Raw genomic sequence first — 19711 nt, forward strand, 5'->3', positions numbered from 1 at the left:
CCAAATATGAGTTACTTTAACCCTGAAGTTTTTTTTATTATTTTATTTTAACGGTAGAACTTAGGGGTGGAGGAGGGGTGATATATATATATATATATATATATATATATGAAAATGAATAAAACGTAATAGCTCCTGAACCACCAACCCGATCTCCATCAAAGTTTCAACATAGATAAGGGTCTAATTGGGACGACTTTTGTCATTTCTGTTTGACGGTGCAAAGTATTGGGCGGAGAGAGGGCTATATGTATAAAATGAAAATGAAAGTGACTATTCTTGTGACTTCATCATTGTTGAACCATCCGACCGATCTCGATCAAATTTTCAACATAAGTTTTAGGTTCGGTCTAAGATGGTACTTACCTATTTACTTTAACGATATAACTTACGGGGAGGGATTAATAAAAAGGAATAAATAAAACTTGACAACTGTTGAACCAAACGATCAATCTCGATCAAATTTTTAACCTATATGCAGTTCGAAACTGAGATGTTCTTTGCCACATTACTTTGACCGTGTAACTTAAGGGAGAGGGAGGAGAACCACATTGATGAAAGAATGAAAAATGACCGTCATTAATGGCGAATCTATAATTTTTGGAGTCGTTAAGATTAATACTGACACATCTTATGTTTTTTAAATCCAAATTCATCCTCGCAACTTGAGGGAGGGAGACATATAAAAATAATCGATATAACCAAATTAGTGTCGAATTCACAGTTTTCTGGCACGATGAGATGAACAATGATACTGCAGATACCGTGCCCCACAAAATAGTGTGGGGTGGGGATATATGAAACTCATCGAAAATGACCGATATCATAGAGCGCTTTAGTAATAGTAAAAGCTGACTGAGTAACGGAAAATATTGCTATATTTTACTCAATTTAACCCAGCGAAGCGAGTAATTGATGCTAATAATAATAATAATAATAATAATAATAATAATAATAATAATAATAACAAATTGACTACCATACCGTGAACGTCAACATTTATTATTATTATTGTTATTATTCACGTACTTTTGAACTTCCACGGCGAAATTACTGCAAAATATGTTTTATTTCTGTAATTTTTCCTGGATAGTAAGTTTTTCCTTCATTATTTTGGTAGTAATTTCTTTCTAGGCTGTCGAATAAATGAATTTCTTTGTGCAATTTGCTGCAAAATCCTTACAGGAAGAACATGGTTCGTTGCAAAGATCAGTTCTAAAGTAAGTAATATTTGGCTTGTAACTTCAGGTAGTATGATAGAGTATGAGTAACGTGACGGCCTTATGAATTATATAGCTAACTAAAATAGGTTGAAATCCTGTTCTCGCCATAGTTGATTCTTTACTAAGTGATTTTGAAGAATCGACTTATCATACTGGACAAGCACTACGTAAGAATGTGGTAGCTAATACCTGTATCATGATAGAAGCGATTTACGAATGTTGGTTAGGAAAAAGCAAGGGAATTACCAGGATATTCCAAACACATCATTGATCTGCAGTATACACTTTACGTGTTATCGTTCTCAGAATGAAACACTGACCATTTGTTAAATTAAGTTTCAGTAAAGCAATCGCTGGTGTAGTGGTAAAGTATTAGACTTCCACATGTAAAATCATGGTTTGATTCCCCATCAGGTAGTACGATTTTTTTCGAATAAAATAATGGCTGCCGTGTAACGTGGGTTCCTGTCACCACGGCATGGCGCGTCCTCAGGTTGCGGATCGAGGAGAAGGCCTCTAGATATAGAGGTTAGCTGCGAATATACTGAATAAGCAGTCGCGGACAGACGACTAGGAGTGGTCCTCCAGCTTGGGGGTTTGGGTAAGGCTAACACCCTCATCCTGTAAAAAAAAGTACTTGTTCAGAAACATTCACAAAAGCCTCGGACAAGGACTGATAACTTGGCACGACCTCGGCAAAAGAAAATGGACATGAGATTTGGAACATGGAATATTAGAAGTCTTTATAGGGCAGGCGCGTTAAAATCTGTTACGAGTGAGTTAGAGAAATACAGGATGGACCTAGTAGGAGTACAGGAAGTTAGATGGGAAGGAAATGGATCTGAGAATTCCGGAAATTTTACGTTCTTTTACGGGGAAGGAAATAAAAATCACCAGTTAGGAACAGGGTTTTTCGTTCACAAACGAATATTACCAGCAATTAAACGGGTTGAATTTGTTACTGACAGACTTTCTTTTATTACTCTCAAGGGACGGTGGTGTGATATTATTGTTTTAAATGTACATGCTCCAACTGAAGATAAGGGTGACGATATAAAAGATAGTTTTTACGAAGAAGTGGAACGGATATTTGACCAACTCCCGCGATACCATATGAAGATTCTATTAGGGGATTTCAATGCGAAGGTAGGACGAGAGGATATTTTCAAACCGATTATAGGAAACGAAAGTTTGCATAAGGAAAGTAATGACAACGGTGTTAGACTCGTGAACTTTGCAACATCCAAAAACCTAATCGTAAAGAGTACAAAATTCCCACATCGCGACGTTCATAAATACACTTGGACATCACCAGACGGAAGAACACATAATCAAATTGATCACGTTTTAGTAGATAGAAGAAGGCAATCTAGCATAATTGACGTCCGGTCGTTTAGAGGGGCTGATTGTGACACTGATCACTACCTGGTAGTAGCGATAATACGGGAGAGATTATCGTTCAATAAAGGTAATATTCAATGTCCGAAAACGGAGAGATTTAATTTAAAGAAATTAGAAGAGAGCCATGTAAGAAAGGAATACCAGATTGAAGTTTCGAATAGATTCTCTGTTTTAGAAGACTCGGAGTGCACTAGTGTTGAGGGTACTTGGATTGAAATTAGAGATAGCATTAAAAGTTCAGCAGTAGAAAAATTGGGACACGCGGAAATACGTAGAAACAAACCATGGTTCGACCAAGAATGCATTAAACTAGCAGAGAAGAGAAAACAGGCAAAATTGCGGTGGCTACAAAATCCGAATGAAATAACTACACAAAATTTCGCAGATATCAGGCGGGAAACTTCCAAAACTTTTAGAACAAAGAAACGCGATTTTTTGAAAGCTAAAATTAAGGAACTTGAAGATAATAGTAAAAATAAAAATATTCGGGACATGTATAAGGGGATTAACGAATTTAAGAAAGGCTATCAACCTCGTGCTTATATATTAAAGAAAGCTGACGGAACAGTTCTCACCGATACGGATAGCCTCTTAAATAGATGGAAAGATTTCTTTTACGATTTGCTGAACACGCAGCCAAAAACTAATGCGCGTGGAGAAAAGGAGATACACACCGCAGAACCGTATATTCCAGAACCCAATCGAATAGAAGTAGAAGCCGCTATAAAGAAATTAAAGAAACACAAATCTCCGGGTGTGGATGAAATTCCGGCTGAGTTAATTTTAGCTGGAGGCGAAAAATTGTGGAACAAGATACACAAACTCATTCTCCTTATCTGGAATAAGGAAGAATTGCCACAAGAATGGAAAGAATCAATCATTGTTCCAATTCACAAGAAAGGCGACAAAACTGATTGTAATAATTATCGAGGCATTTCTCTTCTGTCAACATCCTATAAAATCCTTTCAAATATTCTATTAGCAAGACTGACCCCATACGCAGATGAAATTATTGGAGATTATCAGTGCGGATTTAGACGAAATCGATCTACTATTGACCAAATATTTACAATTCGCCAAATACTCGAAAAAAAGTGGGAATACAATACGCCGGTACATCAACTATTTATTGATTTTAGAAAGGCTTACGATTCGGTTCATTGTACAACGTTTTTACAGAACTTGGAATACAGAAATCTAATTGGATTAATTAAGATATGCTTAAGTGAATCCCAAAGTAAAGTCCGGGTAGGAAAATTTTTGTCCACGAGCTTTCACGTCGAAAATGGCCTGAAACAAGGAGATGCGTTGTCGCCATTATTATTTAACTTTGTGCTGGAATACGCTATAAGGAAAATCAAAGATAGCAACCAGGGCCTAGAGTTGAACGGCATTCATCAGGTGATGGCATATGCTGATGATGTAAATTTAATAGGGGATGATAGGAGAACAGTAGAAATAAATGCAGAGATCTTATTAAATGCTTGCAGGGACATGGGTTTAGAAGTAAATGCAGAGAAAACTAAATACATGGAAGTGCGTCGGGACCGTAATACGGCAAATTGTGGAGGCGTTAAAATATTAAATAATACTTTTGATAAAGTGGATACTTTCAAATATTTAGGATCAATATTAACAGACGAAAATCATATTCACGAAGAAATTAAATGTCGACTAAAAGCAGGGAATTCGTGTTACTATTCGGTTCAAAATCTCTTGTCGTCGCGAATTCTGTCGAGGAATTTGAAGCTTAAAATATATAAAACGATAATCATGCCTGTTGTTCTATATGGTTGCGAAACATGGCCACTTACTCTGAGGGAAGAACATAGACTGAAAGTATTTGAGAACAAGATCCTGAGAAGAATATTCGGACCCAAGAGGAACGAGAATGGGGAATGGCGGAAACTTCATAACGAGGAACTACATAGTTTATACGGTTTACCCAACATTGTTAGGGTCGTCAAGTCTAGGAGGCTTAGGTGGGCAGGCCATGTAGCTAGAATGGAAGAAAGTAGAAACGCTTTCAAAGTCTTGACTGGAAGACCCATAGGAAAACGACCATTAGGAAGACCTAGGCGCAGATGGGAGGATAATATTAAGATGGATCTCGCAGAGATAGGAATACAAAGTAGAAACTGGATGCAGTTAGCTAAGGATAGAAGTCAGTGGAGAGCTTTTGTGAACGCGGCACTGAACCTCCGGGTTCCATAGGCCATAGAGTTAGTTAGTTAGTTTTTAAAATAATGGCTGCAAACAGAGATTCATCTTCTGATGGAGAACTTAACAAAGCATCACTGGCGACAATTATAGTAAAGAGTGTGTGCGTTCTACTTCATACACTGAAATGATAAGAAAGTTTCATATTTATGTTCGTCCCCCTCTCTCCATTTCTTGTCGTTTTTCTATCCTGTTTTTGCATCTTTCACTTTCCCCCCTCACTCTTTCCCTCACATACACTTATTTCATGTGCGTGTGCGTATTTCGAAGTTAAACCGTAGCAAGAGCCCAATATATTGGTCTAAAAAATCTAATTAACTGGGAACTTCGGCGTCGTGTTTTTCGTACTCTGAGTATAACATCTCCAGTCCTAGTCATCTATGAAAGAAATAATGTTTAAACGCAAACGAGTAAGTGAAATATTTCATTTATCCTCTGGGTTACCGAGTCTTAGTCGAATTTCCGGGTCACTAAGATTTGAATGCTCGACCCAGTGGTGGTCTGTAACATAACCAACATCATCCGAATAACGCGATGATCCGTTTGAGCTCTAGAGTATTCATTCTATCTGTGCAAATTACGTTATATCCGGAAGAGATGAAATCGATGCTGGATGTTCGGAAGAGATAAATCTTCGGAAAAGACTAGAAATTGGTAACTTTTTTGGTTATTTGAAAACAAAATTTTATTTATACTAGTTCGGCACAAACTTTGTTTCCATCCTATAATTTAATGTATTTTATTCACGTTAAAATTTGAAAATGCTACATCTATGAGGAACATAAACTTTTCCTTTCCAATATTTGTAAGTTTTCATTAAGATACAGTTTGGACTTTAATATAGGGTATTGCTGATAGAAATTTAGCAGTAAAATAGCACTCATTCAATTTTCTCTTTCTTGCTTTCTTTTTATTTTCGATTTTTTGTTCAGTTTGCATTAGTAGTCTGAAATGGAGGATATAACCAACGCTATCTACTGGGTTTACTAGAATATATGTGGGATCAGTACTTCCAATGGACACTACCGAATTTGCAATTCAACCACGGAAACAAAGCATGTGTTAAACTTTTAACATTATCCTAGATGTGTCTCGGAGATCCACAGTTCTACTGAAAATTGAGTATGCTATTCTTTATAAAAGTGACTTTGTGAATGTTTAAAGCATTCTCTATATATTCGAACAGTTCTGAAAAAAATTGTAAAAATCGTCATTTCTATATTACTGTTGGATTTCTGGAACTTTATTATGTAAAGTTCTTTTCATACTAGAGTTAAATTCCACATTTTTATCTTTTCTCAATTTTCATTTCCCTCTTCTCTCCCATTTTCGGATCTCTCTGTAATAGACATCCATTGGTTTCAATTTTTCATTGTGAATGTTTCAGTTTCTCCCTACATCAACTTATGAATCTTGTTTCGTCTTGGTTTTGTTATTTCATTTTATCAAAACTAATATATGTGTAGTTTGAAATTAAAATTGCGCTCATGTTGTTAGGTAATTTTACTATCGGAGAGAAGAAAGGAGGAGAGAGAGGCTGTGTCTTTACCAGACACGATTATGTGATAAGAAAGTGTATATTGGGTGGCCAAACGGCAAGGCGTTAGCTGTCGCAATTTTTTGATGCGGAGTGTACCAACATTAATAACGAACTCTGAGTTGTCACCTGGTAGTTCCACCACAAAGAAAGCAGGACTTTATATTAGAAAGAACAAAATTTGACGACCCATAATGGAAGTTCGGTTTACTCGACAACTAGTTCTGCACTGTAGCATGTTACAACATGTTTCAGGAAACTTGTATCAGCTGATGTAGCAGAAGTTGTTGAAAGAATCCACTCTCCTCTGGGTGTGAGCTACGCAATATGGCAGTTGCATATGGTTTTACAGTGTTCGTGAAGTTGACTCGCTACAATGTAATGGAACATACCGTGTTTCGCAATTCCTGTGCAGGTGGATGGATTTCATTCAATGGCGTGTCGTATGAACTCAGATTCTATTACCCTTGGGCGGACGTACTCTGGATGATCCCCGACAGTTTTACAACTTGCAAGAAATTTCTTATGACAACGAGTTGCCATGTTGTCGCTCCCTGCACCTACCGCCTTCACCTGACAAATGTTTTGGATTGCGACCACGGCGAATCACACGAGTTCCAACTCACATAGTAACAGTTCATGTATCAGATGTTGTTCAGCATTCATCGTCACAGATACTAGAACTAACTGAAGATACTGATGATGACGTGGCGGCTCCGGTATAAACTAGTCTGCTTGCCACTACTTTTTTGGGGCCAATTTTACTTTGAATTTACGGTCGATCACTGCGTATACAATCACATTCTGTTTGTTTTGTGGAAATACTCCATGACTTATGACTCAATCGGAAGAACTGCAAGAAATGTAGAAATTCTTTTATTAAGTTTCTATCATTAGTTAATCCTTATATATTATTGTATATTATCTTAAACAGGCAATTCTGGTTATCGTTATTAGTGATTCTGAAGCAACGAGATCAGTGGTCGAAGTGAGATGGTATGCAGTGGTATGCCATACCACCTCTGTTTTCTCAGTGACCAAGACATACAGTCACGGGAGAGCTGATTTTAAATACCTTTAATAAATCCATTTTTTATACACAGTAATTGACGAATAGGTTTGCACGTAAAAGCGATTCCCGGCCGAAGCTCATGTGGTTCGAATGCCACGTTAATCAGTAGGTCCCGTATCATGGCCTCTCTGGTCCCGTCTCATGGCCTAAGGGACGTTAAAATCAAAATCAACTCAACTTTGCACGTAAAAAGATTTTGTTTCTTATGTAGATAGAATTTCTAAGTTGACAACAGAGACATTTTCTGTTATCTTTCTCCTACCTTTGTTTTTAAATGAAGTGTCTTCAAAGAAGTTCATCTAGTTTATATTTTGGTGCGCCCTGTTGAATTGATTCTTTCGTATGTATGTGTCTGTGTTTTTTCTTGCCTTAATTCATATAAGTGCTATGTTTTGAGCATGAGAGGATTTCGGGGTTGTCTGCTGTGGGAGTGATTCTTCCGGGGGTTTGGAATACCCCTCAGTCGAGTGAGGGTTCGGGAACTTTCCCGCAATAAATTAATATAAAAACTCAGTTTTTGAACATTTTCGTGTATAATTCTCTACAATACAATATAAGGGGTATTTTAAATTTCATTTAGAAAGTTGTTGGCAAGTGATCAATATCTCCATGTCCCCCCCCCCCCATAACTAAAGAGAAGTTCTCCAATGGTTTTCAGCCATTATGTAAGTAGAAATACAATCTTTTTACGCAACATACCGTTACTGTATTTCAACAGTTAGATAGCCGGTATATCGAGTCAAAATCGTAATAAAACATACCGTCTCTTCTTTTTTCCCATCGGATACTGAACGGGAATGAATTGTTTCTAGTTCAATACTTGTAAATTTTGGAAGGATCAGATGTATTTCCTGACATACATTTTAACATTTTCTTCACTTACACTTGCATTTTCAAAGGTTGTGGTCTCGTGTATTCTTATTTTTTCTATAATATTATAAAACTTATATATTAATTTGACCATAAGCATTTGTTAAAATTTTCGTGATATTGGCAATGAATATCATTATATTTCCTTGATTCCCTAATTATCTCTGACAGAGATACTGTTCGTCATATTTAATGTAAAACTATACTGTTGATATCCCATTACTTAATATTCATATAGATAAAGCTCTACAATTATATTCTACGATCCGATACTCAAAGAACTTAAATATCACTTGGTTGGGTGTAACTTTTGAAAAATGCAATATAGTCTTTCTTTTCAACGTCCCGCGTTTACTCCTTCAGGCTAAGGGAGACGATAATTAAAACAAGTGAATGGTGATGAAAGTATTGGTGAAATGAGAATTTGGTTGGGAACTGGAGTTTCCCGTCCTGTTATATGAATGTTGAGAAACTCGCGTTAAGTTCAGTGCATCCAATGGCGATGCCTGAAAGGTTCTTTCTGGTGACAGTTTTTCTCTTGATGGCAGGTTCCCTCGCAGCGCCTTTTTAAATGAAAGATTTAAGAGAGCAACGTATAGCTGTAAGATTTAGTTCCCTACTTGAAAAAAAATACAGCATGAATTGTTGTAATCTTAACACAGTTTACAAGGACACCACTATGGAGAAAATTCAGTGTACTAGTGGTTTCATTTCAAGAAAAAAAAAATTCGATCTATGGAAACCTCGTCCTAGAGGTCCGTCAACTTCATAAACAGACAAAATCGTCGAGAAAATTCCACCATTTATGTTCAAAGTTCAATTACAGACTCTTGGAGGGACAGAGAAGTTATCTCAAATATCCTAGAGATCGGTTCAATTCATTTTAACAGAAGCTTTACGAATAAGAAGGATCGCTGCGAAATTTCTCTCAAGTTCTGAATGACCAGCCACCTAAGTGTGTCAAGCTATTGAGAGAAAAAGCATGATTCCCTTGCTCCACGTTCCTTACTCAAATGATTTTACTCCGTGCAATTGTTTTTGTTTCCTCGAATGAAGATGGCTATGAGAAGACAGAGATGTACAAGAGGTGAAGATAAAACAGAGCATAAGCTCTCAGCAATCCAACCGGATGATTTTGAAAACTGTATTTAGTGTATTTTAAATGTATTAAGGGTAATGGATTGTACTTCTAAGGCGATAAGGTTGTTTCTTTAAGAAAAATACTTTTAGGAATAAATTCTAGTTTATGGGAATTGCCCTCATACAATATTAGCAGGTGTACAGAAGGAATTTTATTGGTGAAGACAGTTTTGTAGTTTCCTTAAACCTAAACACTATAATGGAGTGTTTAAGTCCATAGAAGCTTTTCTCTAGGTTATAGTTCCTATTTAAGACACTCGGTCGGCAAAACTGTACAAGTGTATTCAGGGCTGGTAACTTGACTGAACTTTTCCTTGAGTTCTCCTGATTTGTAACAACTTCATGTCGGAATGACCCTTAACATAAAGATCTCAAACCGTTTCCTTCCCCAATTCTTTGGGTTGTGTGATCGCCAAGAAACGTCATCTCTAAAATATGACGAGTTACAATCGCAATAGAAGCCGACCAGAATATAATTCCTAATTTTCCTATTTCTAGTTTACAGTTTGTTTACTATAGTTTCTCGCGCTTGGATTCCCTCTACTGTGTAAGGATAGAGTTTAGCTTTTTTTAATTTTTAGTAAGCTACAAACAGAATAGGTGGTCCCTGTACAAGTGCATGTGAAAATCTATTATTGCGTATTAGTTATCGTTAAAAATTAACAAATAAACTACGAATTTCGACTAACAAATTTTGTCTTCACTATTTTCAAATATAAACGATTAGTATAAAAGTTATTATTTTCTTTTAAACAAAATATACTGCCAGTTTGAACTAATCTATGGTTATGAAAAGTCAATAATTTCGTGTTCCGATGATAAAAATGAAATTCATTGTATATATAGCACTGTGTTGGTTAGGAAATATAGCCTGAGTTTAGATCTCGAGGTTAGAGGTCTATTGTACTAGATAGGATCATATTTTGGGCATTTCAAATACTGACAACGTTTGAAAGGTGAATACTGACACAGAAATAAGACAAAAAGTATCGACCAACCTGGGTCTGTCCTCCTTTCGGCGCTAAAACCAGCCAAAAATTTGTCAGAGAAATACAAAAACAGCCACAACTCGAGATAAATGTTGGCCCGAAGTCAGGTAAAAGGGAATGTCCATTATTTTTAGTAGCTGATTCCATTCGTACATTGTTGCGAGTATGGGCGTATGGGCGGCGTAAGGATGATCCTTAAAGAAAGTGGACATTTCCTTAAGTATTATATTTAAAGTTGCATGACAAAATTTAACAACAATCAAGTACAATATTTCAATGAATAAAAATCATAGTACAACGAATGAAAATCAACTTAGAAGAAGAGATGCATGTGTTTTATGAGCAAACTCTTGGAGGAAAATTTAGCTTCCCGACGGACATATGGTATTCTGCACTTTCTTTTCGGGGTCATCCTTGCTCATCCCTAGCACACTCCATTTTGTGCATCAATTGTGGACTAAAAATAACTGAACATCCCCTTTTACCCAATTTCGGCTTCACGTTTTGTTCTCGCGTTACATCTGCTTTCTGTATTTTCCGACAAATTTTCGGCCGGTTATAGCTTAGAGAGCAGGCATTTCTACACCCAGTTTGTTTATACATTTTGTCTTGTTTTAATGTCAGCAATCACCTACCAAACATTATCGATTTTGTTTTGAAAACTCTGTATATATATATAACAACACCGACAACGTTTGGGAAGTGGTTCCTGACACGGAAATAAGACGAAAAGTATAGACCAACGTGGGTGCACAAATGTTTCCTTTCGGAGTTATAGGCTGCCGAAAACATGAAAAAATGAACTTTAAAGGTCCATAGATCTAAAACTTTGGGGTCTACCGTAGTCGGGTCAAAACTTTACTTAGGAACTAATATGTGCTCTATCCAAAAATGCATGTTTCAGAGTCCTAAGGTACTCACGCAACAATTTTTGTATAGGCAGTTTGGTTACGGGCATATAATCTGAAATGCTCACTAACTACCTCTATAAAAATTGTTGCGGAAGTACTGCAGGATTCTGAAACATGAATTTTTGGATAGAGTACATGTTAGTTCCTTAGCAAAGACTTGATCCGACTACGGTAGGCCCAAAAATGTTGGAGCTATGGACCTTTAAAGTTCATTTTTTCACGGTTTTGCAACCTATAACTCCGAAAGAAAGGATTTGTGCACCCACGTTGGCCTATACTTTTCGTCTTTAAAACGAAACACCCCATATATATTTTACATGGGTCCAAATAATGATATTCACCATAACAAATAGTAAATGTAGGATAGACAAAAGCTGACTTTATTTAATTGCGATGTTCAGGTCATGTATCTGTAACGAAAATAATGTACAACTAAAACACAATAATCTGTGGAATCTTTATTTTTGTTAAGTTCCATTTCCTTAACCTCTTTTATGTTTATGACAACCACCTACATATGCTCATATTCTCTAGCTCAATAAATGCTCTATAACTAGCTACATCATTTTTCCATTGGACTAGCCTGTTGAGATTATGTATTGAAAGGATCTCACATTTGAAAACAGTTATCCAAGAAATGGATAAGGACCGAAAGTGGTTTACAACGAAGTGGTCGGTTAAACTAACCTCTTTTGGCTTCATTTTAAAATTAAATTGCGAACAACTAACAATTTAATAAGGCATAGGCCCTAAGATATTCATCTTCAATGTTAAAATACTTACTGAAACAACTGTTTTTGGAAATAAAATGTAAAGTTCAATGCGAATTACATCCTATTATGACTACTTAGTGCGGTGATGAGCTATAACCTAAGGACATTATTTAAATGATGAGCGTATAATTATGCTCCGACGAAATCGATTTCAAGTTAACTCAATCTTAAGAAATACTGTTAGTTATTATATCAAGAGCTATAGAGTGTGTTATTTGCTTTCCTGCCTTTGTCTTCTACTCATCAATTCCATAAATTATACTTAAAACTTACTTCTACCGCAAAACATTTTAGTACTTTCTAGAAAACAACCTTCTCTATTCTGAACGATATTCAGTTTGTTGTATACTGATCATCACTTGAATCAAAAACACCTATCTAATACCGCGTAGCTCCAACTTTCGCTCTAATAACGGCGGCAGGCTTCGCCTCGTCATGGACTCCACAAGGCGTCTGTAGTGTTGTTGTGGCATCTCAATCCATATCTGCTGCAGTTTACTACTTATCTCGGAAGTTAGTCCAAAGAAGGTCCACAGCGAAATGTGACTCATCTGTCCAGGCAACCTTTTTCCTCATTTCCACGGTGCAGTGGCGGTTTATCTTTTCCCATGCTAGACGTTCTTTCTTGAGTTGTGTGGTTAGAAGGAATATTCGCGTGAACCGGTGGGTTCTGAACTCCATGGCTAGTAGGTGGTTATAGATTCTATGCCTGCTAACATGGTGGTTGTCCTGTATTGAACCGTTCCACGATTTGACACACTGTGGCCCGTCTATCTGCTGTTATGATGCAATCCAGTTGGCGCCTACCCCTATCGTCGAAATATCTCTCACTGTGGCAGTTAGCTCGTGCGAGTGCGGTTTAACAGAATGCCAGGCACTCACGATACACCCTTGACACAGTTGCCTTTGAGAATATGTCTGCAGCAGTCACTTTTAAAATCGAGCTACCCAGTCATTTGGCCCCTACGAATTGACTACGGTCAAATGCACTCAGGTGCTTCATCCTGACCATCACACACTGCACTGACACGAATGCCGAGAGAGGAAGCACACGGCAGCAGTATTCTCGTGATGCATTTCAGTCATATGCACTGGTAAAGCCTCTGCAGGACTGTTTCTGATACTGTCCTGCTGTCTACAATTCAGCTGCTGATCAGTGTATATCATTTGAAAGTAAATTTACACAATTCCATTATGTTTACGTTTTATCCCTCGCGCTTTTCCACGTATCCTCCCTTATTGTCCCTGAAACTGGTAATATCACTGTTTTTACTATTTTGTCTAAAACATCATTTGTTTATGAGGAATTTTTAGTTCTAATTTTCCATTTGTTGACTTATGTCTTTAAATCCTAATCAATCAATTTTTCCTTTCTGTACCACAATAAACCTTAGGTTTCTCTCTGCTGGTTCCCTTGAACCTCTGTTACAGATTTTGATTATCAATGTTACTTTTATTATTTTCTTCACACTTGCCCTTAATTACATACTTATATCCTTGGCGAATTTCGGATTCCTTTGTTTACGACCTAGGTACATGTTCCACTTTATTATTGAAAATAATTGCTTATGGTAATGTTTCGTGTTTGAATCTTATTTTCTTATGATACAATCTACATACGTTTAATCCACAGTGCGTAATCAATTTGATTGATTGTACAACAAGCAGTATGTCAGAAGAAGTTAACTTACTGTTAGTGATATCTTAGTGATAAAAGTATTAGATGTATTTAGTAACTACATTAATATACACCGGAAAACATGGAAGTGTTACTCTATTATCGATATTTACTTTTGAAAGCTTTGTTTATCGATTGTGGAAACCAGATTCAACTGACATATAGCAGTGCTATATATATATATTGGAAACGCGCTTTAGTAATTGGTAAAAGAAAGGGAATTAAGCCATTTATAAATCTAATTTGGTAGAATTATCTCATATTATGTCTATAAGCACTTATGATTTTAACTATAAAACAGAATGTGAAAAATGCAGATGTTTGAAACAAAAGTGATCTTCTATTTTGACGTTTCATTGCAAAAGACAGCCGCAGCATCCTGTCAGTATAACTGTAGCTTGAGGTGAGACTACTTTACACGCAGCAAAGATTTACAAGACACGAGATAATCTTGTATATCATTCCAGAATAATAATGTAAATATTTCAGGAAACATATTTTTTGCTTCCATTATTAAATAGATTTTTTGAAATGACCATAAAGAGGAGGGTACACCAGATACTTGGCTTGTTAAGCAGAAAAGCAGTACTCCTCTCTGGTTGGACCAAACATGATTTCTCTCCTTACCTCCATTGGAATCACTTACTGGCCCTATCGTGTCCCTGTTATAGACACAAAAATATTTATATACTATAGTGTTTTTCTGAACAAGCCACTGTCCATGCAATATGGTTCACAATTATTTTTAGGCAGACCATCCAACGTCAACAAAAGCTTGCCCCTACGGTTTTTAAAGAGTGAATCAAGAAGAGTTAATAAGCAAATGTTGCCAACGTTACCAGTAAATTGGTTACTATACAGGACATAAAACCTAATATGAAGTTTGCTAGGAACTTACCTACACATCTTACTAAGTGTGGTTTGTTCTTGCCTTTTAGCTGCCACACTTCGCCTAGAAAATTGTGCAAGTCCAGAGCAAGAAACAAACGTAGTCACATGATACTGTTGAAAGAAATTGAAATTATATTATTCTGAAAGAAGTTGAGTGTGATAAATTGCGGTTTAGAGAACATTACATAAAATATTGGTGCTGTATTCAGCTATAGTGAACCATATTCGAGACAATACGTTAAAATATTAAGACGTATGTGTTTCAAAATGGAAGACATGTTTTATAACCAAACTAACTAAACAATAATAAAAAATTGCGGGTGCGCGGATAAGTTGAACCATGTGGATCCAAGCTATTGGAATTAAGAGTATCAGGAATTTCAGTGTGTGAGGTGATGAGGACTTAGAGAACATGTGGCAAGACATTATGAGAGAACGGAAACAGAGTTAGAAATTCAATAATAAATGACAGAAACAGCTAAATATTTTACAGTATTCACAATAAATTGTAAAGTATTGCGATACAACAAACTGAAGAACCTAGATGCAAGATGTCCCGGGTTCGATTCCCGGTGGGGGCACTGTGTGGAAAAAGTGTAAAACGCTTTTTAAGGCCAGTCACCCTGAATAAGGTTTTTCTGGGTTTTCCTCATTCACACCAGGCAAATTCCGGAATGGTACCTAACTTATAGGCCCGAGGCTGCTTCCTTCCTTCCCTTTCTCTGGATAGTGTGCTCGCCCAGAGATGTCATCCCTTAAAACGTGACCGCCTAGATGGCCTTAGGTGACAAGAGCCCAGAAATCTAAACCCAAATTACTGAAGAACCTAGTCAGCGTTTAGAACGATCTGCGTTTTAGTTACAATACGATGACAGTAACACTGAGGGAAAAATGTAGATGGCGTACTTAAAAACATATGTTACATGCGTAATTCCTGTAGTCTTTGGACTTAACGTACAGCAGGCGTATAGCTGAAAACGCATGTTTTATCACACTTTCTACATAAGTGTTCCATCTATACGTACTTTCCGTTTAAAACAATATAGACGGTCAGGATCTCACATACAAATGGATGTATATAACATAGCTGAAGAAGGTAACATAAGTATATGCATGTGATATACGGAAAACTTTTAGATGTCAGACATCCTGCAACGGCATGATGTAACATCTAAGGGCAGTGCCTATGTAGCATACGGATAACGTATGCTCCGTACTGATTTCTATAGTAAGCAAGAGGATACCGTATATTTGTACAATATACCGCTGTCCGGAGAAAGGATATTTCTCTGTCTACGTTACGTAAATACTTATATGGGGTTGCATCTGCACGATTATTCACAGACACCAAAGTATTGGCGGGAAAAGGGGTTTAAAGAACAGAAACTATCAGCCCTCAATGACTGGAGGAGAGCAATGTGCTCCGGTGAATTATCTTTCTCATTAGAGCGATCTTGTGTACGATGAAAATCGAAATCTAAGTACTGCCTAGTTCCAAGTAGGCAATGTACGTACTTTACGCTGCCTATTTCCAAGCTTAGCATGACGACTACCTCTGCTCAAGTGGGGAAACCATTTCCAGTATTTCCTTGATCCTGTTATCACTCTCAATGACCGATTTACTTTAAATGATTTTGTGCATGCGTTATTTAGTCATCTCTATTCTATGTCACAGATAATGTTGTCTCCAGCAACGGCACAATTGAGTGTTGCTGTACAAGGAAAACGATCTCCAAACACATTGGAAAGAATTTTTCAGTTAGATACTTCAATCTTGACACCAATGCAAACTTTGAAACTATGTAGTTAAGCATCATACAAAGGTAACCAAGAAAGTTATGTCACTTTTAGTGGTGGTTTGTGATCAATTGATCCTCACACTATGAGATGAGTGCAAGTGGAGGTAAGGCGAAGATCAGTTGATGGTGAGGTATATCCAACATACTACCTGGCTGCGGCAGTTCAGTTACACCCTGAACGTGCGTAAGGTCCACAGAGCATCATAGGGATGTACGAGTTGAAACTGGAGACAAACGCCGCTGCAGCGGGACGGAAGATATGCCAGGCCTTTGGGGAGGATATCGTGACTACGTGGATAGTGCAGCGGTGGTTTAACAAGTTTAAGGACGGTGATGAAACACTCGAAGAAGCACCACGTGCTGGAAGACAAACACATGTACAAAATGAAGGTCTTCAGGCAGCAATTGAGGCGAACAGTGGCCAGACATGTGAGGAACTGGGACTACAATTCAGTGCGAGTGGAGAAATCATTCAGCAACACCACCATGAACTTGGGAAACACTACAAGTTAGGTCGATGGGTACCACATTATTTGACCCCCTGCCAGAAGACAACGCGAGCAGACATCTGTTTATCTTTGCTGTTTCGTCTGAGGAAGGAGCCATTTCTGGACAGTTTTGACATGTGATGAGAAGTGAATCCTGTCCGAAGCTCCAGGACGCCGCCATCATCGATTAGCATCACATTAACCAGTTCCAAACCAGCACTGAACCAGAAGGTCCTCCTGTGTATTTGTTGCGCTGCACGCGGCACCCTGCATCGGGTTTATGCTACCAGCTGGTCAGAGCATCAATGTAATTGCGTACTGTCAGTAGTTGAGCCCTGTTCAAGAAAAACTCAACTGTGGAGCCAGCATTTCTGAATTGCAAAGAGGTCCTCCTGTTATAAGACAACACTAAGCCCTACGTGGCTAGGATGACCCGGGATACCGTTCTACGCCTTGGATGCGAAACACTATTACTTTCGCCATACTCTTCGGAATTTGCACCGTCCGATTATCACCCGTTTCATTCCTTGGAAATCACCTTTTAGGACGTCAGTTCAAATCCCTAGTAGAGGTGAGAAGTGCACTTGATACCTTCTTCGTTTTACAGTCCACCGATCTCTACCGTGATAGAATCCATGGAATTCCAGAACGTTGGCAGGTTGTTGATGCTGAAGGGAACAACTTTTGATCTTCGAGGTACGTCTTAGCTGACATATGGGTGTTCGAAGTTGGTGGATGGAAAAAACACAGAACTTTCTTAGTTACCTTTATAAAATGCCGCATTATCATATCTCTTGTATATTTTTAAGAATTTTCCACTGTTTTGGTAATAATTTAAATGTGGGGTATTGATTAAAATCCACTGTTAAATTGGATGATCAATGAGATGGGGTTGGTTTGTTACAGGCATTGGGCATAAAACATATCTTCTGCGGGTTGTAACTGTTCACATGAATTTGTACGTTTTGTGACTGGAAAACCCTGAAATCTGTCATATCTAGTTCAGGAAATTATAGATAGAGTGTGCTCTATCTAAATAAACAGAGCTTATGAAGTTAATGAAGACACTTCGAGAAGTTCAAGTTATGAGATTAATTTGGTGTTGGATCTCCTTTCGCCCTCTGAACACTTACGATCGACATAGAATGTAGTCATGGAAGTCTTGAATGGTAGCAAGTGTAATCCCCATGCCCTAAGCGACGCCAGTGGCTCACTTGCCGCTAAATGTCGATCGTCGATATAGCAGGGTTTCATCGAATCGGAACAGATATCTAGAATCGGGCTGTTGAAGTTACCACCGCGTAGAAGAGAGGTCTTCATTTTGGTTCGCGCTCTTTCGATTCACAGCGGAGAATCGCAAAGGGACCAACATGAACTATCGCCTGTCATGAACATGCGGTTATTATTATAATGTTTTCCTGAGGAATTGTTCCTAAAGTGAGCTCCTGGGTTCAAGACTAACCCCTACCTCAACATCATGAAGAGAAAAATCTTGAGATTAGTGTGTATAACTGTATGAATATAGATCGCATCTGTTGCCGATCATTAGAAAGTGAATATGGGAAAGCTATGAAATAAAGCAAATAGACGCGTCATTTTGTTATAAAATTAAATGGTGAAAGCATTTTATTTTATCCCAAACGGTTATTTTCGAATATACACGGTTAAAGGTGCACTCGTATTAGCCACATTAAAAAGACCTGAACAATATATCCCTTTGCAGCCCATGTTTTCTGCATCGCTTCAGTGGCAAAATCGGAAGAAGACGCTCCTAGTAAGCATAAGCTTGGTCGTTCGCTCCCACCCGGGGTGCTTTATCCTTTTTACAGTGTATTTTAAACTCAGTGTAAACAAATAGCCAATTTAACATATTTTGAGGGAATAATTTGGTGGTTGATTGGCGTTTCATCGCGTCTGTGCCGCTGGTGTTATAATTTTCAAAATGGAAGTGGTGCCACCGCTGATCGTCGCTGGTAGCGGGCAATTTTTGGCGAGATATTGCTAGTTGCCCATCGGTGGTCTACCGACGCTTACGGCATGGGTATATTACATCATTCCATGTGTAGTACATCAATCAGTTCAGTGAGCGAAATTGCATGCTGAAATATACACGGAATTTGTAGAGAAATTAGGAATTATTTTTTCTGGGTATTCAGCATCTATGGCCAGTTTAACCTGTTACATAAGAAGGACGATATACTTCGGCGATCACACTATCCGAAGTAGTAGCGAAGATCGAAATGAATGGAGAAGGATTGAAGGAACCGGCCTCGGGATTAACTAACCCAACTCATCACCATCAAAACACCAAAAATGTATTTCAGAATTTGATCGTTTTCGATTTTGAAAATGCTTTTGCGTACATTATAAGTCAATACTCGGCACCCTGTATATAATATTGTCATTAAGAATCGTATATGTTTATTTTTTAAGTAATAAGTAAAAACTTGTGACTTATTGAAACGTTTGAGTTGCGAGTGGAGCGGGCAAGAAAATCTTTACCACATCTACGGTATTTCTTTGCAAACTAACAACAATATTGATTTAATGGGGCACAAATAACTTTTCCTCTCTTCTTGCTTGTTTGGTGCCCCTAATATCAGCCCGGGGCGACCGGCCCATTCGCCCCTTCTAGCTACGGCTCTGGTACGAGGAGAGAATTGCACAAATAGCCATGCCTGCTACTGCTTCTTCTGACTTCATTCAAAATAGGAATTGC

General features: G+C 37.8%; 1 protein-coding gene across 6 annotated transcripts in view; it reads right to left on the reverse strand.

The window, feature by feature from the left end:
* The window catches only part of LOC145685843 (uncharacterized), a 120352-nt gene that overhangs the window by 35999 nt on the left and 64642 nt on the right, over positions 1-19711 (reverse strand). For all 6 annotated transcript variants that reach the window (XR_014131493.1, XM_081758461.1, XM_081758460.1 and 3 more), the window contains exon 3: positions 14713-14816. Coding sequence is in view for 5 of the 6 variants with exons in the window: in XM_081758461.1 (XP_081614587.1) it covers positions 14713-14816 (104 nt within the window). In the remaining variant the exon portion in view is untranslated. The remainder of the gene's footprint in view (positions 1-14712; positions 14817-19711) is intronic.

The sequence above is a fragment of the Thermobia domestica genome, chromosome 5 (assembly GCF_964235325.1).
Source record: "Thermobia domestica chromosome 5, izTheDome1.hap1.1, whole genome shotgun sequence".
Lineage (NCBI taxonomy): Eukaryota > Metazoa > Arthropoda > Insecta > Zygentoma > Lepismatidae > Thermobia > Thermobia domestica.